At 37.7% G+C, this 22,675-nt stretch overlaps 3 protein-coding genes and 1 long non-coding RNA gene across 4 annotated transcripts in view; 3 read left to right on the top strand and 1 right to left on the bottom strand.

Moving 5' to 3' along the window:
* The window catches only part of yes1 (YES proto-oncogene 1, Src family tyrosine kinase), a 27,768-nt gene extending 16,799 nt beyond the window's left edge, over nt 1–10,969 (top strand). Inside the window, exons 7-12 of the mRNA XM_039676555.2 lie at nt 1,250–1,405; nt 2,532–2,711; nt 3,192–3,268; nt 4,045–4,198; nt 5,141–5,272; nt 8,742–10,969. Of these exons, the coding sequence (XP_039532489.1) occupies nt 1,250–1,405; nt 2,532–2,711; nt 3,192–3,268; nt 4,045–4,198; nt 5,141–5,272; nt 8,742–8,950 (908 nt within the window). The 3' untranslated portion in view covers nt 8,951–10,969. The remainder of the gene's footprint in view (nt 1–1,249; nt 1,406–2,531; nt 2,712–3,191; nt 3,269–4,044; nt 4,199–5,140; nt 5,273–8,741) is intronic.
* On the bottom strand, nt 10,668–22,515 carry clul1 (clusterin like 1). Its single transcript, XM_089131242.1, has 9 exons — nt 22,374–22,515; nt 17,120–17,232; nt 16,860–17,008; nt 16,606–16,776; nt 15,664–16,096; nt 15,395–15,517; nt 14,679–14,893; nt 12,522–12,700; nt 10,668–11,510 (listed from the first exon to the last, which is right to left on the bottom strand). The coding sequence occupies exons 1-9, from the start codon at nt 22,388–22,390 to the stop codon at nt 11,495–11,497; spliced, it is 1,416 nt and encodes a 471-aa protein (XP_088987368.1). The 5' UTR covers nt 22,391–22,515; the 3' UTR covers nt 10,668–11,494.
* Nucleotides 15,868–17,139, top strand: LOC148981458 (uncharacterized). The gene is made up of 3 exons (XR_016168557.1): nt 15,868–16,003; nt 16,568–16,792; nt 16,959–17,139. It is a non-coding gene; the product is annotated as an uncharacterized LOC148981458 (long non-coding RNA).
* colec12 (collectin subfamily member 12) overlaps nt 22,168–22,675 on the top strand; it is a 32,154-nt gene continuing 31,646 nt past the window's right edge. Inside the window, exon 1 of the mRNA XM_089131239.1 lies at nt 22,168–22,675. Within this exon, the coding sequence (XP_088987365.1) occupies nt 22,669–22,675 (7 nt within the window). The 5' untranslated portion in view covers nt 22,168–22,668.

Below are 22,675 nucleotides of genomic sequence, written 5' to 3'. Positions count from 1 at the left end.
CTCAAAGTAGGATTACTTGATATAAACTACATATCAAAAAGTATGTGGTGGTCACTCTTCTAATCTAAGGGTTTGGCTTTCAGCTTCACTTATTGATAGCACAGGTCCATAAAATCAATCTGACAGCCATACAATCTCCTTAAACAAACATTTACAGTAGAGCAGGGTGTACCTATTCTGTTCCAGCCTAACAATGCTTACCATGTATAAAGAAGGGGTCCATTTAGAAATGGTCTACTGTGTTTGGTCTGGAACAAGCCACCACAAGCCAAGCGCTGTTTTTGTTGTTTTAAGATACACATTTTGTTCAGTTAAATTCGTATTGCTTAATATTTCTGTGGAAACTGAGATACATTTTTTCAGGATTCGTTTGATTGATAAAACGTTTAGAAGAACATTTATTTGATATAAAATATTTTATGACAAATGTCACTTTTGATCAATTTAATGCATCCTTCCTGAATAAAAGGATACCGTTATTTAGGAATAATCTTACTACCCCCAACCTTTTTTAACAATAGTGTAAATCCTAACTCTAAATAAGTAAGTCTCCATAGCACAGTTCCAAAATCTTGCCAGAAGAGGGGATGCTGTTTGGAAAGACCAACTCGCCATATTGTCCGTTTAATGTTTAAACTCCCACTGAGTAGTGGATTTAATTGTTTTCTGTCAGGTGTTTCATACAACCCGTCACAGACCTGAGGACATGTGAAAGAAACAAATTTGCAGTTCAGATTCATCTTATCTGAAGAATGCCAAGGCTTAATGAAAGGCCATCAGTCCTTGTCTGGCTCTCTCTGTGAGACTCGCTTTGTAAAGATTTTAATCATTTTGTTGAAAGACAGTGATTAATTGAATTTATGGCTGGATAAATGATTAATGTCTTTTGCCCTCACCTGGGTCATTTTGTAGTCTGATTCTTAATGGTCCCCTATTGTTTGAAATTTGAAAAATATCAAACCTTGTTTAATTCAGAACTGCATCTATTCATTTTGCTCAGCACTTCTCTCACTCACCGTTATTTGTTCATAATAACAAATAATAGCGGGTCATAATGTACTGATCTAAACTCTATTGAAATCTCGAATTGTCTGGATATGGGCGTCACACTCACAGGTGTAATTCTAGTCCAGGGAAAACTTGTCTCATCTACTTAGGGTTTATGAATTATGACTGTTGTCCTCTCTCTGACATCACTCTTATGTGTGTGTGTGTGTGTGTGTGTGTGTGTGTGTGTGTGTGTGTGTAGAGCATGCAGATGGGTTGTGTTACCGACTGACCACAGTGTGTCCGACGGTGAAGCCCCAGACTCAGGGTCTAGCAAAAGACGCATGGGAAATCCCACGAGAGTCACTGCGTCTGGAGCTCAAGCTGGGCCAGGGCTGCTTCGGAGAGGTTTGGATGGGTAAGACAAATGCACATATAAAGCAGAAAGCACCTGGCACACTTCACCCCACTCTCCTCTACTGTGAATTTCATATGCGTCTGTTGTTTTAAAAATGCACCGCAGCACTTTAGTGTTTATGTACTAGAGAGTGTGAAAGTGGATTATTAAGAACCCGTGTCTTTCGTCACAGCTTTTAAAGCTAGCTTCGCTACAAGCTCCAACATGTCACATCATAGAAAACTATGTCAGAAATTCCACTTATTGTCTGAGTATGTTTGTTTCAACATGCATAATAGGCTCCACATTACTGTTTTGTCACGAGCTGGGAATCTGTGTCATTGCTGTTTTAGCGGTTTGCTCAATGGTCTGTCCTGGCAAATGTACATACTTCAGCTGGTTTGGAAGATTTCTTAAAGGGGTCATCAGATGCAAAATTGTCTTATATGGTGTTTTTGCATATAAATGTGTCTTTTCAGTGTGTGGACACAACCACCAAACAATGAAAAAAATCCATTCACTCCTTTTTTTTTCATTTTTTCAACCCTCAAAAGCCTAAACACTCTCAATAATCAAGCCGTTTGGATTTTTTGAGCAATATGATGTCATTTTTGTATACTGTCTGCCAAGGCTGTCTTGTGTCGACACACTCCACGGATAAGAGAGGAGGGGTTAGCAGTTGCTCATTATCATTTAAAGAGAGACATGCACCAAAATGTGTCGCTGTGAATAGAGCTGTTTTTGATGAGGTAAAAGGCTGTTGTTTTACACATTTTTTAACCAAAGTATGTTACAAACTTTACATTAAGACCCTAAAGAATCCTACAGACTTGTGGAAAATGGGCATCCGATGACCCCTTTCCATGGACTTCTTGTGTATAAATCTTGCTTTTGGTATTAAAATATTTCAGTGTTCCCACATTTCTTTTCCATACTTTTCTCCACTGATTTCTCAGATAATTTCGGCTTTATTTAAGTGTATTTTGTATCGACATTTTATTGTAAAATCAAAGAATTAACACTTCAGTTCCACTCCTGGATTAAACTGGATTACACAGGGTTGTTGCTCTAAAAAAAACAATGTTTTGTGTGTAATTTTGTTTTGATTTGCTTTCTCTCTCATTTTGTTAATTCTTTTTTTTTCTAGGTACTTGGAATGGCACGACTAAAGTAGCTATAAAGACTCTGAAGCCGGGCACCATGTCTCCTGAAGCTTTCCTGCAGGAAGCCCAGATCATGAAGAAGCTTCGGCATGACAAGCTGGTGCCCCTGTATGCTGTTGTGTCAGAGGAGCCAATTTACATAGTCACTGAGTACATGGCCAAAGGTAGCTTGCATTCTTGTTCTTCACTTCCTGTTTATTTTGAAGCATCTTGACTTATAATTAAATTTTGTAACTAGTTTTATTGTTGCTATATTTTTTACGTTACAACCATATCTTATCTTGCGTTGCATCATTATTCAAAAACATTTTATATTGATATAGATTTGTTAATATACAATTTTTTCTAATGTTTATTTTTTCTAAACTAAAAAAATATTACTTTTTTAATTCTATAAATAATGTAAGGCCCGTTTTATAATATGGTGTTGAGATGGTTGTGGCGTAAAAATATAAGAACAATACATTTATTTTTTAAAAATCACAAATATTGATGCATGTAATAAATATTACATTTTAAAAGATATTATGTAGAAATATGATTATATAAAAATGTATTTAAATTATTTCATATTCTATCAATTATAGTATGTTTCCAAATTTTTGAAGGGAGAAAAATCTTTTCTCTTTGCCTCTCTCTTTCAGGGAGTTTGCTGGACTTTTTGAAGGAGGGTGAGGGCAAGTACCTCAAGCTGCCCCAGCTAGTAGACATGGCTGCCCAGGTGAGAGAGAAACCCAACCCCGATCCACTGTTAACCAGCCTCTTCCTCATTTATTAGCACACAGCTGCCCAATCGTTAGTCGAAGCATGTCACAGTGAACCTCCCAGAGCGGCAGGGTTTCAGTTTCAGCCTCCATCTGGCTGTCATATTTATTTAATATCTGATATGACATCCTGCTTGCCCGTGTGTCTCTCCCAGCCACTATGATCCTCATTTCCCGCCTAATGCCTGGAGCACTTAACCGCCACTCCTGTGGGGCCACTTCACTTTAATGTGTCCACTCAATTCAGCTCTGTTCGCTTAAAAAAGCTTGCTGTTTCTCTCACACGTTCCTCTCTCCTACGGCGCTCACTCACTCTCTCGCCTCCTTGAGCTCCCATCACTGCCGCATTGCTTGACTGAGGCTTCAATCTCCCTCTCACATCTCAGCTTGCGAGACAATGCTTGTGAAAACATTTTGGACAGTTTTTCATTTTTGAGGTTGTTTGTTAAATTCCCTCAAGAATATTTCATCCTCTTTTCTGTTTTAAGCTTGTGTTCAGCAACCTGTTTGTAGATTTCACCCACACGCAGCTATTTAGAGCTGCTGTTTTCGCATCTGAACATTGGTTTAAAATGTAGATTTTTAAGCACCGAAACTTCAAACGTGTGCCCCCTTATCTGAACCCATAAATGCAGCAGTCTCATGCTCCAAAAATAGGATTTCAATGACTGGACCTGACAGGTTGGTTTTTAGAAGCGTTTCTGGAGGCTTTATTTCCTGTTGTCTTGCCCAGATTGCAGATGGCATGGCCTTCATCGAGAGGATGAACTACATCCACAGAGACCTGAGGGCTGCTAACATCCTGGTGGGGGACAATCTGGTCTGCAAGATTGCCGACTTTGGCCTGGCTAGACTGATTGAAGACAATGAATACACTGCTAGACAAGGTATGTGGATGGAAATGCAATATTAACACTTTTTATAATTTGGCCTGATGCGATAATTACATAATTTCCTGTTCGTGATTAATCTGATTGCGGATATATTTGAGATAATCATGATTATTATGCACTTTAAATTCTAATCATGTATTGCCTTCTGACTTAGGGAATTTTATATGAATGTAGAAATCTTTCTGGTCTCCTTTTCCGGTGAAGTAGTGTGTAAAGTGAGCTTTGCATGATGTTATAAAATTATACAAAATTATATTATATTTCTATAATAATATTCTGCTGGGTTGTCAATGAATAGTGGATGAAGAAAGTGGATCAAAAATAATTTAAACACTATTATTATTATTCTACCGCTGTGCACATTCTATTTACAGAGCCTGAATGGAAATCACAGCATGCATGCATATATATATAATTGTATAATTCCATATTTAATATCAATAAATTACTTTATATGTATTTGTGTTAAGCACAAGTGACATGATCCAAACATTTTAATAAACCCAAAGCTTGATTTGAAAATTAAAGCAAGCTGGTTTTTTTTCATCCACAAAATCAGACCTTTACACAAAATATGCGTGGTGATATGTATATGTAATATGTAACTCACAATCTTTAGTCTGGAACAGTGCTACTACTGGCAACAAAGCCATTGTCCTGAAAGTTACAAGGCAATCATCTAATCATGTTGAATTACCTCAAATAACACGTGCATTTGTTTCTGTAGCCATTTCACTAGTGATCCTTCTTGATCAAATTCTCACATTCCCTTGGCTTCACTACTTTAACTATCAATAACATGGTAAAACAACTAAATTTCAAGTTATTGAAGTTGTGTTGGAGTCAACGGGATGTTTTAAAATGCTGACATTTGCTTTTAGTAATAGCCATTGACTCTACTGCAGTAATTTAGAGATTGTGTCATTGTTCCTCTAGGAGCCAAGTTTCCCATTAAGTGGACTGCACCAGAGGCAGCGCTGTACGGCCGATTCACCATCAAATCTGACGTCTGGTCCTTCGGTATCCTGCTGACTGAGCTGGTGACCAAGGGCAGAGTCCCATATCCAGGTGGGAAATATTACTTTTGATTCAGCAGTAAAAAGATATTTTTCCCACTCACTCATTGTATCATAATTGCACTTTAATTTGGTTTGAGGTAAACTTGTGTGCATATTTTAAGGGATAGTTTACCCAAAAAGGAAAATTCTGTCATCATTTACTTCCACTCATGTCGTTTCAAACCCATAAGACTTTTGTTAATCTGCAAAACACAAATTATGATTTTTTTTTTTTTGATTATTAATGAACGTCATAGGTCATCAAAATTTAGAAGATCCAAAAAGGTTTTAATGGTGCAGTTAAATCCAAGTTTTGTGAAAAGATATGATCTATTTGATGAACAGATTTCATTTTGGCTCTTTTTTTCACATCTAAACAATAATCGGCACATACATATGGTAAATATTGCACAAGAATTAATAAGGTTTGTTCAAGAATCAACTAGCGTCCCTGTTTACCATATGTGATGTACTCTATGTATGATTGATTTCCATTACACAAGAGTGAATTTATTAAATGTATTAAATTTTACACCTTTATTAAATTTTGGTTACCTGAACTCTCAATGGAGGAAGAGAAACCTCACAGGTTTCCTTTTTTTTTTTTTTTTTTTTTGTATGATACTGAACTATCCGTTTAGTATCATACAGCACCAGACACACCTGAACCAGCTAATCATGGTCTTCAGGTTTACACAAAATGTACAGGCAGGTGTGTTCAAGCAGGGTTGGTGAAACTCCAAACTGAGAGGTGCAGATTCCACTGTGCCCCCTACTGGAGGAGAGAGGCACTGCTGGGTGTGTTATTACTACTCTAAAGGAGCCATCTGGCTGAAGACTGACTGGGCACCAGTTCTTTTTTTTAACACCATCTGTCTCTTTCTTATCTGCACTTGTCACACGGCCTAGTCTGTCATTTGTAGTGCTTACCTAAAGCATCTCACTGATGCTGCACATCACAAACCCAGTTAGACTTTCATCAATCATTCAGTTGTACACTATTAGAGTCGGCCCATTATTGATGGACATCTGCTTCCATGCTGAGCGCTAGATGAAGCGGGATTAAAGCGACAACGTTGTTCAAGTGTGGGGAAGTTAGCTAGAAGTTTGGCCAGAAGTCTGTTCACCAATGCAGCTTTCTAATTATTAAAAAAACATGTTGATATTATTATTATTCATGATTATTCATAGGGCTGCCAAAAAACCTAATTAATCACAGTTTTCTGTAATTTATTGCGATTTTTAATAGCGCCTTACATTCAAATTTATCATAAATATATATATTTTTTTGCATTGAATCTCCATATTAATATAGAAACCACATGCAGTATTTTAAATATTTGTTTAATGGCCAGTGATACCAGTACTGATACAATTTCTGAGGATACAGTGAATAATTACAGCCTGTAAATATTATAGTATATTTGAAAGACATGCCTTTACTGCAACTTATCAGACTGCTTTTATTTATCATTTATAAATAACACTAGCAAGAGGGTGTAGGGTAAAAACTCATGCTGCTTTAATTATTTTTAATGTTTAAATAGCAAATATTAATCGCAGAAAATAACGTTTTAATATGTCTAAGCCCCAATTTTTTTAATTACTGTTTGCAACAATTTTTTTTATTTCAAAATCTGATGTTACGTGTGATTTGCAAAGTTCCATTCTCAGCAGCCATTACTCCAGTCTGCTAAAAACGTGAGTTCATAGAAATGTAAGGAGCCGTTCTAATGCACTATTTTGATACTTGGAGAACATTTCTTATTATTAGGCCAGTTGTGCTGCTGAATTTGAAAGTGTGAAAACTGCAGTACAGAATTTTGGTTTAATAAATGCTGAAAAGAAGCACATATCTCGGACGGCTATACCACATATTACTGTTTTTGAGAGAAGAAAGCAAACGGCATTAAACAGTACAGAGAGCGATGAGGAGTATATCACAGTCTCAGAGAAACAATCCTCAGCTGGCAGCTTCATTGAACGCTGCACTCTAAACAGCACTTTCATTTGTAACGGGCGAAGAGAAGACTGAGATGATCTGGCCTTCAGGCAGAGTTTAAAAGAAAAATATTTAAGTTTAAAATGTAATTTATTCCAGTGACGACAAAGCAGAATTTTCAGCATTATAACTCCAGTCTTCAGTGTCGCATGATGCATCAGAAATCATTTTGATATGCTCATTTGGTGCACAAGAAACATTTATTATTATCAATGTTGAAAACTGTTGTGCTGCTTAATATTTTTGTGGAAAGCATGTTACGTTTTTTGAGGGGATTCTTTGATGCATAGAAAGTTCAAAAGAACAGGTTTTATTTGAAATAGAAATCTTTTGTAACATTATTGTCTTTACTGTCACTTTTGATAAATTTAATGCATCCTTGCTGAATAAACGTTTTATTTATTTTTTTTACTGGCCTTAAAGCTACACTGTGTTATTTTTAAAGGTATATGACCATTCAAATGAATATTAGTTTCTGTTCCTCTCAATTCCGATTTTGTTCTAACTCCTACGGTGGCCAATGTAGTCCAAGAGTAACATGGCTTCCAGTTTGACCTCCATGAGTGTTAACTCAACCGTTAATTCAAGCTTCGCCTTTACGTTTATGTCCCTCTTTGACTAATTTACTGTCAAGATGGAGGGGCAACATGGCGACCAACATTAGAACCCCTTACCCGTATGTATTTTCTATGGCAATACTTTATTACTTGAACAAAGTAAATGTACGTTAATGAGCACATATTTTTGAGAGAATTAAGTGTTTTTAGCTAAGAATACACTAAAAAAGTTACGCAGTGTAGCTTTAAGCAAACTTTTGACTAATAGTGTATATCATTGCATCAAGTGCAGGATTCTTATTTCTTTTTCACAACAGAGTTTTGGAAATAATGGCATTTGAAATGGAATGTCTTTTGTAGTTTTTGATGTTTAATCCTTCCTTGGTAAATAAGTAGTTTGACTCAATTTGATTAAAGGAATCAGTTTGATTAAAAACAATTTCAGGGTGAATCCAAATACTGAAGTTATGGAGAAAGTTTATAATCTGTAACATGACAACCTTAATAGTCTTAAGCATTTCAGGAAATCTAGCAGCTTTTTAACTCTCCACTTAATATAAGACGTATTGATTTGAGTTTGCATGCGTAAGCCTTATTGTTGTGCGAGTCATTATGTAAGCTAGTGTAAATGAAAATGGGCTGAGCTCTGAAAGGTCACTCGATGTTTCTCGCATACATAAAGAATCTACATATGCGGCCCTGGAAAAGTCTCTTTCCCGTGAGAGAGCTCTTGAACACAGGCAATCTCCAATCTCTTACGCAGCACCAGACTGTCTGTCCCCTCTGTCCTCAACACTCCTGTCCTCTGTGGGTTCCAAGCGAAGTGTCTGCAGTAATTACACACCCCTCATATCCTGTCTGAGGCAGTCTGGATGCTGAACAGTGGGCGGTTGGACAAACTCACTCTGTATGTTTTTCAGGCATGGTGAACCGAGAAGTGTTGGAGCAGGTCGAGCGGGGCTACAGGATGCCGTGTCCTCAGGGCTGCCCGGAGTCGCTACACGAAATGATGCGGCTCTGTTGGAAGAAAGAGCCAGATGAGCGGCCCACCTTCGAGTACATCCAGTCCTTCCTGGAAGACTACTTCACCGCCACTGAGCCACAGTACCAGCCCGGAGACAACCTGTAGAGACCCTCTACGGGACCCAGAGACTCACCACCACGTGCTAATTAGCCACCAGGACGGTTCTCAAACCCATTGTGGCACTTCCTCCCAACAGCTCCCCTGCACACTTGTCCTTACTGAGATTTGTGGTTGTTTTTGTTTCTTTTCCCACTCAAGAATCAAGTGTAAAAACTCTATTAGCAGATAAAACGCATCTTTCACAGCATGACTTTTGCCTGAGGATGTGTGTGTGGTGGAGTTGATGAGGGCGACGTGTGTACGAGGGGGTTTGAAGCAGGACCACGTCATTCTCCCAGAACTCTGCTGGGCTGATAACCCTGCATTACAGACGGAGGGAGTTGTGGGGAAAAAAAGCGATGAGCTTAGTGCTGATGGCTGGTTCACAGTTGCACAAAATCAGCTTTTTTCTTTATTTTTTTATCTATTTGTCTGTATTCTTTTCACCTGAACACTAAATCCTATTGTAAAATCGGTCTTTCTTATTTTAACGGTGTTCATTTTGTCTTTTTCCCTTTTTAGTTTTTTAGTAGTTTGAGTAGTTTATCAAAAGTGACCAATAACTGTGGTTGAATTGGTTGAACCTAATTGCTGGGACGGGACTGTGGAAGTTAGAGAAAGACAAAGAGAGAGAGAGAGAGACACATGAGGGCATTAGCCGTTCTGAATGTATGAGAGCTTAAGTTTGCGAACGATCGATTACAGGGGCAGATTCTTTCACTAAAACACTTTTATAGCAGATCATGTTTTTTTTTTTGTATGTCTCTTAATGTCAGTTTCAATCTTTACGAGAGCTTGAATTCATATCCTGGGAGATGATTCATTTTGAAAAGCCTGCACAAATACATTTCTGACGACCAATCGCCACTTCAGCCAGCTGCTAATTTTCGAGCAAAAAGTCATTCTAATTATTTTATCTTGAATTATTCAACCGTAATTTAGGAGAGAAATATTTTATCATCAAAACACTAGACCTGAGCAGTCCAAACATCATTCCTCACGCTGCTTTTGAGACCCGACAAGTCTTAATATCACAATAGCAATCCCTGAGTTTCTTTTTTTTACACGCATCAGCACCGACACTGCCAGGTTAGTGTTTATGTGCCAACACATTTGTAGTGTTGCCAACCTTTTGGTACAAATTCATTGTTCTCTCATGTACACTCCAATAAATGAACCAGAGAGATTTATAGATCTTCCACAGTTTATTTCATACACAAATATTTCAGTATATTTCAAGAGAGCCTTGACATTCTTTCTTCATTCTGACATACGAATGTGAATTTGCTCAAAAAATTATTTCAGACAGATCTATTGGTTTTTGACTCTTTTGCAAGTTTCTTGAACAGGAATCGGAATTGCATAAAGCCTTTAACTCGTTCACCACAATGTTACCATGTTTGCTGCTGGGGGAGTCGTCGTTGCATTTCCTGTTTAAGCTTCGATCACTGTGAAATATTCAGGTACTACAGATTAAGAGCGTTTACCAACCAAAGTTTGATGAAATCACTAAAAGTAAAAATGGTACAAGTCTAATGGAGAGGGTAAAATAGACATCAGTTTTTGCTTAATGTTGGAGTTTGGTCATGCATTTTCTGTAACGGGTTCATTTCACCCATGACAAGGAATTGAATGCACTTGGGATGAATCAGACGGATATATCTTTTGGAGGGTTAATTTGTTGATTTCTTCTCCCCTTTGTCGTGTAGCTTTTCATATGTAGAGAGAGAGGCCTTGCTTTCGTCCTTCCTGTATGTGAGCCCTTTGTCTTAGGGACTTTTTTTATTTTGTCCTGGACATCCCCTAAACATCTTTCCCATCATCGCCTCCTGTTTTACAAGGGCTACAGGCAAGTTTGAGCAAAACTCTTTTATCGAATTTTGTTCTTTGTGTCAAAAAAGTGAAAGTACTCTGATATGAGGTGATGGTCTCCGCTGCAGAGTTTTAATGACATTGTTGTGAAAATGGTTACGATTACTAATCTGAAGAATTTGTACAGTAAAAAATAAAGTTTTACGTAATGATTTTAAGTGTATGTGGGTTATTTGCAAATCAGGATTTTTGCTCAGACATTTGTGAAATTTTTTTATCATTTTTAGATGGATGAGATTTGAACTGGGACTGAACGGAAACATGGAAGCCCTTTTCTACATGAGAGGAAAAAAGGTAATTTGTGACTTTTGTAGTAGCCTACATTATAATACTAGAAGGATTGCATAGAAACACTCCCGATAATTGAATTAAATGTTTATAGTATTTTAAAGCGAACACACATAGGCCTACTGATGCAAGTAACTAGGCAAATAGTTTTGCGCTAAAAGTAAATGATTATTTTAAACAGTGATGGTATAATTACATTTCAGACATAGTGATGTTTAAGTCCATTAACACAAGACAAGATTCAACTGCAGCTATTTAGAACCTGTCACAACACCCCATAAATAAATTACAATACTTTTGAACTAAGCCCAATGCATACAATACACGTTAACACAATATATAGTATACCCTGGTTAATACTTGGATGAAAACTGATGACTTGTAGTTTGATTACACATCCTCATGCCTAAAAAAAAGGGAAAAATACATTGTTAGAGCCAAGTCCTATGTGAGCATTAAAGGCAGGCCTGTTCACACCAATAACGATTACTAGTCTATATAGAGTCCAGTCCACCCCAGCATATGATATCGTTCTGATTATTCTTGGTGTGCGCTGCAGTTTGTCATCTGTCGATTAAAAATGCCTTGAGCTCTTTTAAGCAGGATGGACAGTCAATGTTTTATCGTTCATCGGCTGGAAAAAAAGTTCTCCAATGATATCGTTCCTCTCTGCTGAATTTATTGAAATTTAAGGACATGTATAACAAAATATAAAAGGAAAGCAAACTTTGCATATATTTGTATGTTTTTGTATCACATTTGAGTGATATAGTATGATATAGGGAGGGCTTTCACACCTTAATTTTATTCCGGAGCCCAAACAAAGCAAAAAGTGCAATTTAGTATATAGCAAATACCATTTGTATAGCAAAAAATAAGATAAAATTATAATAGCTTGTAATATAAATATCACTTCACACTCTGTTTCTCAATAATATGTCTCACTAAGATGATATTTAAATGCTTAGTTTTATTATCAAAGCTATGTAGTTGTAAATTTTGTGAAGCAAACATATAATGCAATACAGTATAATGATGATTGAGAAAACAAATAATCATCCATCAAAAGCCTGTTATATTTTTTTTTTTACCTGCTAAAAAAACTATGAATGATCAATTTGAGTGCAGAAGACATGTAGAGGTTTTTGTAAAGTATTTTTCAGCAAGGTTTTGGTTCCTGTTGACAATTTAGAGGACTGAGCAGATTCATGTATCAAATATGATACGGAAGACTTTAAAAGGTTGATTCTTTTTTATTTTTGAAATACTCTTAAATCATCCCGTCACCCCCTGGTTGAGAACTGATTTATGTGATTGAACTGAGGAGTATTCTCTTTATGAGATATTAACCTGTCCCTGTGAAATATGTGCTGATGAGTGAAGCATTCTGACATTGTTTAATTGTAAAGTGTCTGACCTGGCCATCTGCTTGTAAGCGCCCAGTGCCTCCTGCGCCACATACTGGATGAAGGCAGGATCCTGTAGCCGGAGACCCGCAGGGACAGTCAGGGTGAGAGTGGGGGAGTTTAGAATATTCACTTCCACTGTAGTGACTGCTGCTGGAGTGTTGCTGCTCTCCTCCGTCTGTGCCACCACCTTGTTATTTGGGGTCAACAGATTTAGTATCTGACTTTTTTAACCTATTTTCTTGGGTAAATCTACCACTACTCTGTTTTTCTCACCTACTGAATAATTACCTTGTGCTACATGTCCAAAATACAACCCCGAATCTGAAAGAATCTGTGATTTGTTCATTCTATTTAACCTTTTATTAGCTAACAAAAGTACAATGGAACGTTTTCCAATGTTTTCACTGACCAACATAATTGTATTTTGTAAATATGAACAGATTTTGATTTTGATGCAACACACCCCAAACAAAGTTGGGACAGAGACCAAATAAAAGTGAAACGATTATCCAAATTAGATTATCCAACTATTTTGAAACTGTCCACAATGAGCAGGTGAATTGGTAAAAGTTGTAAAAGTGCTTCTCGTTCTTTTTAAGCAACGATGGGTCATGGCTCGTCACTTTGTGCCAAATATCTTGAGAGAATTGTCAAACAATTAAAAATTCACATTTCTCAATGCAAGATTGCAAAGCATTTATGCCTTTCATCATCTTCCATACATAATTTTGTCAAAAGATTCAGGGAATCCAGAGAAATCTCAGTCTGTGTTGGGTAAGGCAGTAGACCTCTGTTGAATGTGCCTCTGTTGAGAGTCCTCAGATGGCATTAAACAAGATACAATCATGCTATTCTGTCAAATACAGCTTGTGCTCAGGAATAATTTGGAAAACCATTTTCACCGAACACAGTCTGACGCTGCATCAAGAAATGCCACTTGAATCTCTGTTACGCAAGGAGAAAGCTTTACATCAGTTCTATGTGGATCTCTGGCCTGAGCTCATCTCAGATGGTCTAGAAGAAAGTGGAAATGTCTGCTGTGGTCAGAATCCATACGTGAGCTTGTTTTTGGAGAACATTTTTGGGACCAACCAGACTTTCACCAGCGACAGGTGCAAAAGCAAACATCTGTCCTGGACGGTATTGAGGTGCATCATTGAAAACGGTATGGGTAACTTGCATTATTGTGAAGGTACCATTGACATGGAGACATACACTCACCGGCCACTTTATTAGGTACCCCATGCTAGTAACGGGTTGGACCCCCTTTTGCCTTCAGAACTGCCTCAATTCTTCATGGCATAGATTCAACAAGGTGCTGGAAGCATTCCTCAGGGAGTTTGGTCCATATTGACATGATGGCATCACACAGTTGCCGCAGATTTGTCGGCTGCACATCCATGATGCGAATCTCCCGTTCCACCACATCCCAAAGATGCTCTATTGGATTGAGATCTGGTGACTGTGGAGGCCATTTGAGTACAGCGAACTCATTGTCATGTTCAAGAAACCAGTCTGAGATGATTCCAGCTTTATGACATGGCGCATTATCCTGCTGAAAGTAGCCATCAGAAGTTGGGTACATTGTGGTCATAAAGGGATGGACATGGTCAGCAACAATACTCAGGTAGGCTGTGGCGTTGCAACGATGCTCAATTGGTACCAAGGGGCCCAAAGTGTGCCAAGAAAATATTCCCCACACCATGACACCACCACCACCAGCCTGAACCGTTGATACAAGGCAGGATGGATCCATGCTTTCATGTTGTAGACGCCAAATTCTGACCCTACCAACCCGAATGTCGCAGCAGAAATCGAGACTCATCAGACCAGGCAACGTTTTTCCAATCTTCTATTGTCCAATTTCGATGAGCTTGTGCAAATTGTAGCCTCAGTTTCCTGTTCTTAGCTGAAAGGTTCCAACTTCTTTTTTGGGGTGTGTTGCAGCCATCAAAATCAAAATTTGTTCATATTTACAAAATACTTGCTGGTCAGTGGAAACATTGGACATTTTTTCTTTGTACTTTAGTCACAGATTCTTGATTTTCTTGCATATTACAAAATTTCCCAACCTTTTCTGATTTTTTGGGGGTTGTACCATTTCCATATCCCTTTGCCTTAAAATCAATGGCAATACCATGCTACTTTTTTTGTTCGTGTCTCACCGTGGCAATGCTGAAGAAGCTCTCGGGAGTGGTGTTGTTATTGGCGAGTTCAGTCACCCAACCAAAGTCGGAGGCCATGTTGCTGAGCCAGCTGATGGTGTCTTTAGTGTGATGTTGCACGATTTCCAGCACCTCCTCATACTCCTGCTTTGACGCCTCCAACAGCTGAGAGACCTCATCCAACTCGACGTGCAGCTCTCTTACATTTGGGCATTCTGGCACATCAACATGACAGGTAAGGGTTTATGGGACAGTTCAAGCAAAAATGAAAAATCTGTCATCATTTAAGCTCATTTCACACCAAAGATGATAACTAGAACGAAAAAGATGGGTTTGGCCACACCACAATAATAATAATAATAGCAAAGAGGAACAATATTGCACAAAGGAACTGCAGCACGTACTTATAATAAACAATGTTATTGTGTGCAAAAATTTGTTGAGCTTGTGTGATTAAAAATAAATGTAAGTCAATGGAGACATAAAATGTATTTGTAGAGCTCTCTAATCATAATTGTTACTAGTAAAAATGCAACGCTGGGAACATTAAAAGCTAATACGGTTTGCCATAGTTCTCAATATCAACTCCTATTAGTAAGATTTTCAGTGAAAAATGGTCTATTCCTCACCCTTCTAAAGAGCTGGGACACCAGTTACATGTATTTCTATATGGAGAACTATTCATTTGACTAATTGATGTGAGCATGTGCTCTTACCAGTAAACAAGGTTCCCTGACAGGCCTCACACTTGCTCTGCAGCTGCCAGCACTCTGAGGACTGTCTGCGCAGATCTCTGCACAGTCTCCTGTTCTGCAGAAACTGAGGGAAGAGTTTCTTCTCTGGGGTAAATATAGACACAATTAGAGAGAGTTAAGGCCTGTTCACACCAACGGACATAAATGTTCTGTTTTTTACATAAACTTGTGTGTTGAAAATACAGAATTCTGGTTGACTGGTCTATCCCAAATATATCAGATTCAAGCACCTTCCTCCTTCGCTGTCTTCTCCACAGCATCATGAATGCTACTGAAGGCTCGTGTGATTACGGCCCCAAACTCCTCCAACACATTTCTCCCAAAGTCAACGAAGGACTCCAGCACATCGCCCAGGCCCTCACCCTCCAGAAAGGCAGAATCCAGAGCTTTCTTGGCAGGCCTGAGAGCCAGCTCACTCTCTTTGTCTTCCCGCTCAGGACTGAAGGCTCTGCGTAGGGCCTGGTCCAGCTCATGGTGAAAGTGGGAGACCAGCACTGCACTACGATTGACCAGGGTTCCCACTTTAGTGAGGAGGTTGCTGAAGGAGTCCTCGATTCTCACCACCTCCAGGTCAGGGTTCTCTGCGCTCTGATTCAACGCTACCTCATCCTGAGCATCACGAGGGCCAAAGCGAGAGCTCAGTCTTTGGAAGAAGTTGTGTAGCTGTGGAAAACAGAAAAACAGTCAAACTGAAGTTGATTTCATTGTCTCCCACTACTGTTTTGCTACTTTGATTTATTTAAAAAATATATTATTTTAATTAAATGTGAAATTAATGTTAAATAATTGATACATATTTTTAATTATGATTTAATAAATAATAAGCATACGTGTGAAATATGAATTTCAAAAAGTCCTCTTTTTTTCAGCTCATTGTACCAGTAGATGGATTGATGGATAAATATGGTGTATTTGGATACATTTTTGTGTATTTTGTGTAACTATGCATTATAATTTATCATGTAATAATTAACTGTTCTATGGGGTTATGATTAGGGTCTGGTTTAAGGTTAGTTGCATATAATTGTTATTTACCTACTGTTACTACTATAGCAAGCACATGTAACGTGTAACAAAGACACCGTAAAATAAGGTGTATTTCTACTCAGTAGTTAACCTAACCATCTCTCTCAGGGGCATTAGAATGGTAAAGGTGGACACGAATGCTGTACCTTACTGGTGAAGGTGGAGAATCCACGGCGGCAGGTGTTCGTATAGAAGTTTTTACAAGTGTCCTCAAGACAAGGTCGACATTCCTCCCAGGAGGACTTTAGAGATTCTTTGCACTGCTGCTCGGCTTCATTCAGCTTCTTTTCTACATTCTGTGCAATCTCTGCTGCCCCCTGATGGTGTAAGAAGGTATTTAATATTATGTTTACTTTTTTTATTATTAATTTTATTTTCTTAAAAAAGATTGTTCACTGACTTTTTTCTTCTCCCCACTGTGCATGAGAGACTTCATGAGGTTTGCATGTTTCTCTTGATTACTGGCCATCACCTCCTTCATTTCTTTGATTCCGTATAGTGCCTTGCTGACCTCCTGATCCACTAGCTTCTCCCCTTCCAGAGACAGGCCTAAAAGACCATCATATGTCAGGGCATTTAGATGTCATAAGATTGTTCCCTGGCTTTAGTGTATTATTCATTTGGTGTATGAATGTCTTTAGCAATATAGGATGCACTCACGTTTGAGAGTGTTGGCTGATATGGGAGGAAGGGTGGTACTAGGGACACAGTGAAAGGCCCCAAGGGACGCCAGTAAAACCATCAACACCCTCATCTTCAGCAACGTTGACAGGCTCAAAGGGAAAAATTAAAATATCTGTAAATGACAAATAATTATTTAATTTTCCGAATGATGCTGTTTTTAGTAGGCCTACATTTTTATTTTTTGCAACCATAAAGTAACGTTCCCAGATCTTTGCAGGGAGGATATTTTTAAATAGGCCTAACCTAAAAATTAGGCTACTAAATCCAGAACGTTCTATAGGCGAATGGTTATTTTGTGGGCTATTTATAGCTAAAACGTGATAAATCAACTTTAATCAAACTTTATAACTAAAATATCAAGCCAAGGTTAAGCATAGTGTGAAAAGCACTGTAATGATAATATGCATTAATGGCTTTGTTTTTATTTTTATTTTACTGCGCGCCTCGCTCTGCACGCGCTTCTCCAGCACGCGCTTTCACCTAGGCTATCACAGAAAACCGCGCACTCGCGTTTTTAATTTTAGCTAGGCTACTGGCTGATTGACTAACATTTGTTTATCATAATTAGGACTACTTATATATTATATTGATATAATAGATGTTAGAGTAAATATGATTTCGGATAGATTTGACTTGAATTTTATTGAAGAGAACATGATGTTGATTGAGAAGTCTTTGTTTAGGCTACGGACCAAAATAAGCACGTCCAACTATAAGAAGTAGGCTACATATATCCTACTTGAAGTCAAATAATTGTTTATTCGTTTAATGTCACGACTCAATAAATTTCAGATTTGAAAAAAAAAAACCATTGTGTTGAAGACGTTATTTGAGGCTAAAGAAATGTAAAAACTTTTCTGGCCAACCAAAAACAAACTTTAAAAAATAACGTAGCCTACCAAAGATTGTTAGCTGGGATCCACCTATTTTTATGCGAATTCAATTTTGAGATGGGCCCGCCCATCGTGTTATAAAACACTGGATGGAAACGCCAAGATGCGCATCAAATCCAAAAATACCCATAAGGACCACTGTGTGGTGCTACACCTTATGAGAAAACCGTTCGGATGAAATTCATTGTTTTATGACCTTCAGGTAATTTATCTCTGTAACTATAGTCAATCTGTGTCATTCTTTAGTCTATGCGGTCAGTTTTTGTATATCTTTATATCTAATCTATGTTTTCCACTTCAAGAGAACCAACTGGTCTTTAAAAGCTTCTTCTTTGATTAAGGAGGCCAAAGTGTAATAGCCTATAAGGCAGTTTAAAATAGAATGTGCTATGACTTTATATAGAGCCAAACAAGTCTTGTGACTATAAACCGAATAGAATAATAGAAATATATATCTGAGGGGTGTTATTGAAGGCAAAGCATTATCTACTGATTATTCTCACACTATAAATAATCCATAAAGGTAATCCAGAAAAAAAAAACAAAAAAAACAAAAACAAAGTTTAATATTCAAGAAACATGTTGAAAAACACCAGAGGTTCACAAGTTCACCAGCTTTACTTCATGACCATCTGTTGTTTTAAATGAACACAACAGAGCCAACATATTTGGCAAGTTGAGGTCAAAAGCTAACGTTGTTAAACTTTTACATTCTATGGCATATGTCTGAGTGCTGGTAAAACAATCAGTACATAATTTTCTGCCATGATTTGCGCCTCAGTTTGATCAGCAGGATGTTACACAATAGTGTGCATTAGTCAAAAATAGGATGTGCTTTTAAATCCATAAATCACTGCTTAACTAATAAACAAGTAAAGGTACAATCCGCTAACTTTGGATATATAAAATTAGCGCTATTCTGACATACTAAAATTATCTAAATGTTCATGCCTAATTGCTTATGTTCATCTTTAATCATCGTTAGATCATCAATATATCAACATGGCAAATTATGTTTGTCATATTTGATTTCTGTCCACAGTGAAATATAGTTTTGATTATATAATTCTCACCAATTAAACATCTCAGAAACTTAAAGTATGAAAGTATTATAATAAAATTAATATAAATAAACCATGCTCATATTTCACACATTATGGGAAATACATAAACAGAGCTATCTAACATTGTAAAGATCATAGGAGAGGAACTCACCAGAAAAATCCTACTGATGTCTGACTATGCAATGTGATTGATGCTGTTGCCTGTGAACAGGGAAGGTGTGTTGTTTATCTTTACCTGGACACTTCTATTTATAAGTAGAACAAAGAGACAATCCAATTAAAGAATTTAAAGGTTATGGCCGTCCAACATGTAATCCAGCCAAATCAGCCATGCGTGATAGTTATATAATAATAAATGTCATATGTATATATATATATATATATGTAAAACAATAAAGTAAACTAGTAACATTGTTCAATATTATATAACATTGTGAAATAAAATGTGTATTTTTAAAACAAAAGTGGTCGTGTATGCTAATTGTTTTATAGGATACATTTTATTTTGTTCTTATTTTGTTATGATAACTTTGACAAAGTCTAAATAGTTTTGCATCTATTACAAGTTTTTTTTTTTAGTTTTTTTTTTAAACCTTGTCAACCTTAAAGCATAAATTGGCAACAAAGATGTGGTAGACCCACATTCCCCTCACATTTCTCATTAGCGCACCATGTCCTTGTAAAAGTGCCCCTCTCTTCAGGGCTTGTGACCCTGAAAATAGTATTTTCTAACCTCTAATGAGAAACAGCAATATGGGCCACTGGTATGTCCATCTTGGCTAAGCCTAAACACACCTGTTTCTCATAACCCTATCTGGACCTGTCGCGCTCATCTACTGCCAAAGACCTGGTGGCTGGCAGACTGAGGGTGATTTACTGGAACCTCAGAATACATATAACAGCAGAACATGAGAAGAAAACATTGGTTTAGTATAAAATGATACAGTCACCTTGAAAATGAAAATGTACAATTTTTTTTCTACTAAAACCATATTACTATTGGATGTCCTTCAAATACTGCAAGAAGCTTTCAGAGTCATTTTGTTTCATTTCTATAACTGTAGCAACTACGGTATCTTGGCCAAAACTTTGTTTACCATGGTAAAGTTTAATAAGTTTGATAGTAAATGTTTATTTCTACTGTAAATAAAAATGGATAAGCCACCTGCTCTGACACAAATGCTTCCAGATAATTAAGAGGGCAAATAAAGTCGGTTTAGAGCCCACCAGAGCAACTTTAATACGGTAGAGTTGTTGTTTTTTTTACATTAATGCTTAGCCTTGTTAAGTTGGAAAAACATTTCAGGCCAGTGCTGTGCTAGACTTGTGTGGTGCAACAGATCACACGATTCTGAACAATCCAGCGGGATGTCAAATAATTAATCACGGATCCCTGTGGCAAAGGGATTTAGAGAGAAATGCAAAGAAAGAACAAAATGAGCTGTGTGCTTATTAAACCCGAAGGGAGCGGAACAATAGTGCAAGCAATTTTGAGCAACAGTCACGACTTTACACTTGGCAGTCCTGGGATTCAGAGCCATTTCTTTTGAAAAAAAAAAAAGCACACGCCATAATGGGGGAAAAAAAAAAAAAGATTCAGTAACACTTTCTTTATGAAGCATTTAGCTATAGATCTATATTATTATGCTAATGTTATTGTCATTAAACACATAATTATTTGGTGTTAGTCATGTGTTTTAATGCATTACATTTGCATCTTGATCTTTTGTAATGGATAATATTTTCATAGCTAAATAACATAGACGACTACCTTGTGCTGACAAACCGGATCGAGCTACCAAACGATACAAAATATTGTGCAGTGCCTGGTTGTGGAAGAAGACAGTCGCTGCATATGCTTCCTCTGGATTCCAATAGGACTGCATGGATAAACGTTCTTTTTATTGACGTTCCAACTGATGAGGTAAAACATTGTCCGTCTGTTCGCTTCATTTCACCGAGGATTGATTTGTAAACAAGACTGGATTTGCAGGCTGATTAAAAGTAACAGTGCTGTGCCGTCTATATTGGATCTGACAAGAATTGTGCAACGCTCAGACTCTGGGTCGAACATGTATGGGCGAATCATTCCAGTTGCCATTTTACAACATTGGACGTTTTCAAAACAATTTCCCCCAAGTGCATCGATGGGTGAGTTGAAACTCATAATATACAAAACTGTTATCCACTCACAGCCAACCCGGTCTCACCCCAAGACGTCATATAACTGACGTTTTGGGACGTCTTTTGACCATACGTCAATATTCGCCTTTTTAGGGCCCCCTTAAACGTCGGTAGATGAGGTTATGGGATCCTAACTCTACCCCATACCTAAACCTAACCCTAAACCTAACCCGTCACCTAACTGACGTTAAAGGTAAAGCGTCAGTTGTATGACGGCCCGGGATCGCCATCTACCGACGTTTAAGGGGGCCCTAAAAAGGCTGATATTGACGTATGGTCAAAATACGTCCCAAAACGTCAGTTATATGACTTTTTGGGATGAGACTGTGTTATCACAGCAGTGGGCGTTTACTTCCAAATCTTCAGTGCGAGACGCCCATAAAAACTGAGTGTTTTTCAGCTAGGCGTAGAAAATAGCCTATTACTTATTCATTTTGATGTTTTTGAATGCAAAAACCAAGCAAATGTCATAAGTTGACCTCAGACAACAATATAATAAAAAGCCAGTTCATTACCCCTTTAAACATGCCTATCATAAGCTTTTCAGGCTAAATTTAAAGTCAAAGAATTATAACACACAAAACCCTAACCCTGGCTCAAACCTTAAAATTACAGATATATAACTTTATTGTGTGACAAAGTTGGGCCTCCTCGATGCTTAAACTTCATACACAGTTTTAACCCATTTTAAGCCATCATAACAGTTAAAAATTAGGATCTTTAAAATGTTGAGCTTAAACACTAATAGGCCAACATAGAAGTTTAAGATGTGGCCTAATGTTTTCTATAGTGTTTTCTTATTACAGGTTAAGATTTCGCAGTAGCCTACTCTAAACCCAACAATAACTAACTACGTGTATAAGACCCTCCCATGTGCCAGAGGAAGTTTAACTCCAGATGCGATGCAGCATATTCAGAGCTCTAGTGTTAAGGAGGCTGCTGCTGCTTTTTACCTGCTTTTCCTTTAGGAGAATAAGTTCATTTAGAAAACAAGCGGACTAACAAACACCCTACGGACTCCCAACTTCTCTCTTCTCAGGTTGCAGCCAACAAGCAGAAGAGGAGGCATCCTCCCCAGTCCTCACTCACCTCAAGTGAATTTCCATCGTGAACACGTTCTCATGGAGAGAGGGGAAAAGTTTGCGTCCTAAGCAACAGTTTGCTACGACTTATTGAACATCCTTTTGTTTCTTACTTTTTTCAAGTTTAGCGTCAATCCCTGGGATTGAGGGGGTGAAAAAGATACTGCGCATGTTTCAGGTGGAATATTCACATCTGTGAAACTTCAGCGTGGAAGTGCGCGAGCGCTATTCTTGAGTCTGCGCTATTGTCATGAGATTGATGTGAACGTTTGGCTCGAACGGTGTACCACAGTTTTACCACAATGAAGG

The sequence above is a fragment of the Pimephales promelas genome, chromosome 5 (assembly GCF_988280905.1).
Source record: "Pimephales promelas chromosome 5, fPimPro1.hap1.1, whole genome shotgun sequence".
Lineage (NCBI taxonomy): Eukaryota > Metazoa > Chordata > Actinopteri > Cypriniformes > Leuciscidae > Pimephales > Pimephales promelas.
Note: the sequence above shows the minus strand (reverse complement) of the source record. Positions and strands in the feature narration are given on the sequence as shown.

Excerpts from the sequence above, each read along its gene's own strand:
- clul1 (XM_089131242.1), bottom strand. Across the intron at positions 16,777-16,859 it reads ACAGTGGGGAGAAGAAAAAA|GGGGCAGCAGAGATTGCACA; the intron begins GTCAGTGAACAA and ends TTACACCATCAG. Across the intron at positions 15,518-15,663 it reads GAAGACAGCGAAGGAGGAAG|AGAAGAAACTCTTCCCTCAG; the intron begins GTGCTTGAATCT and ends TATTTACCCCAG.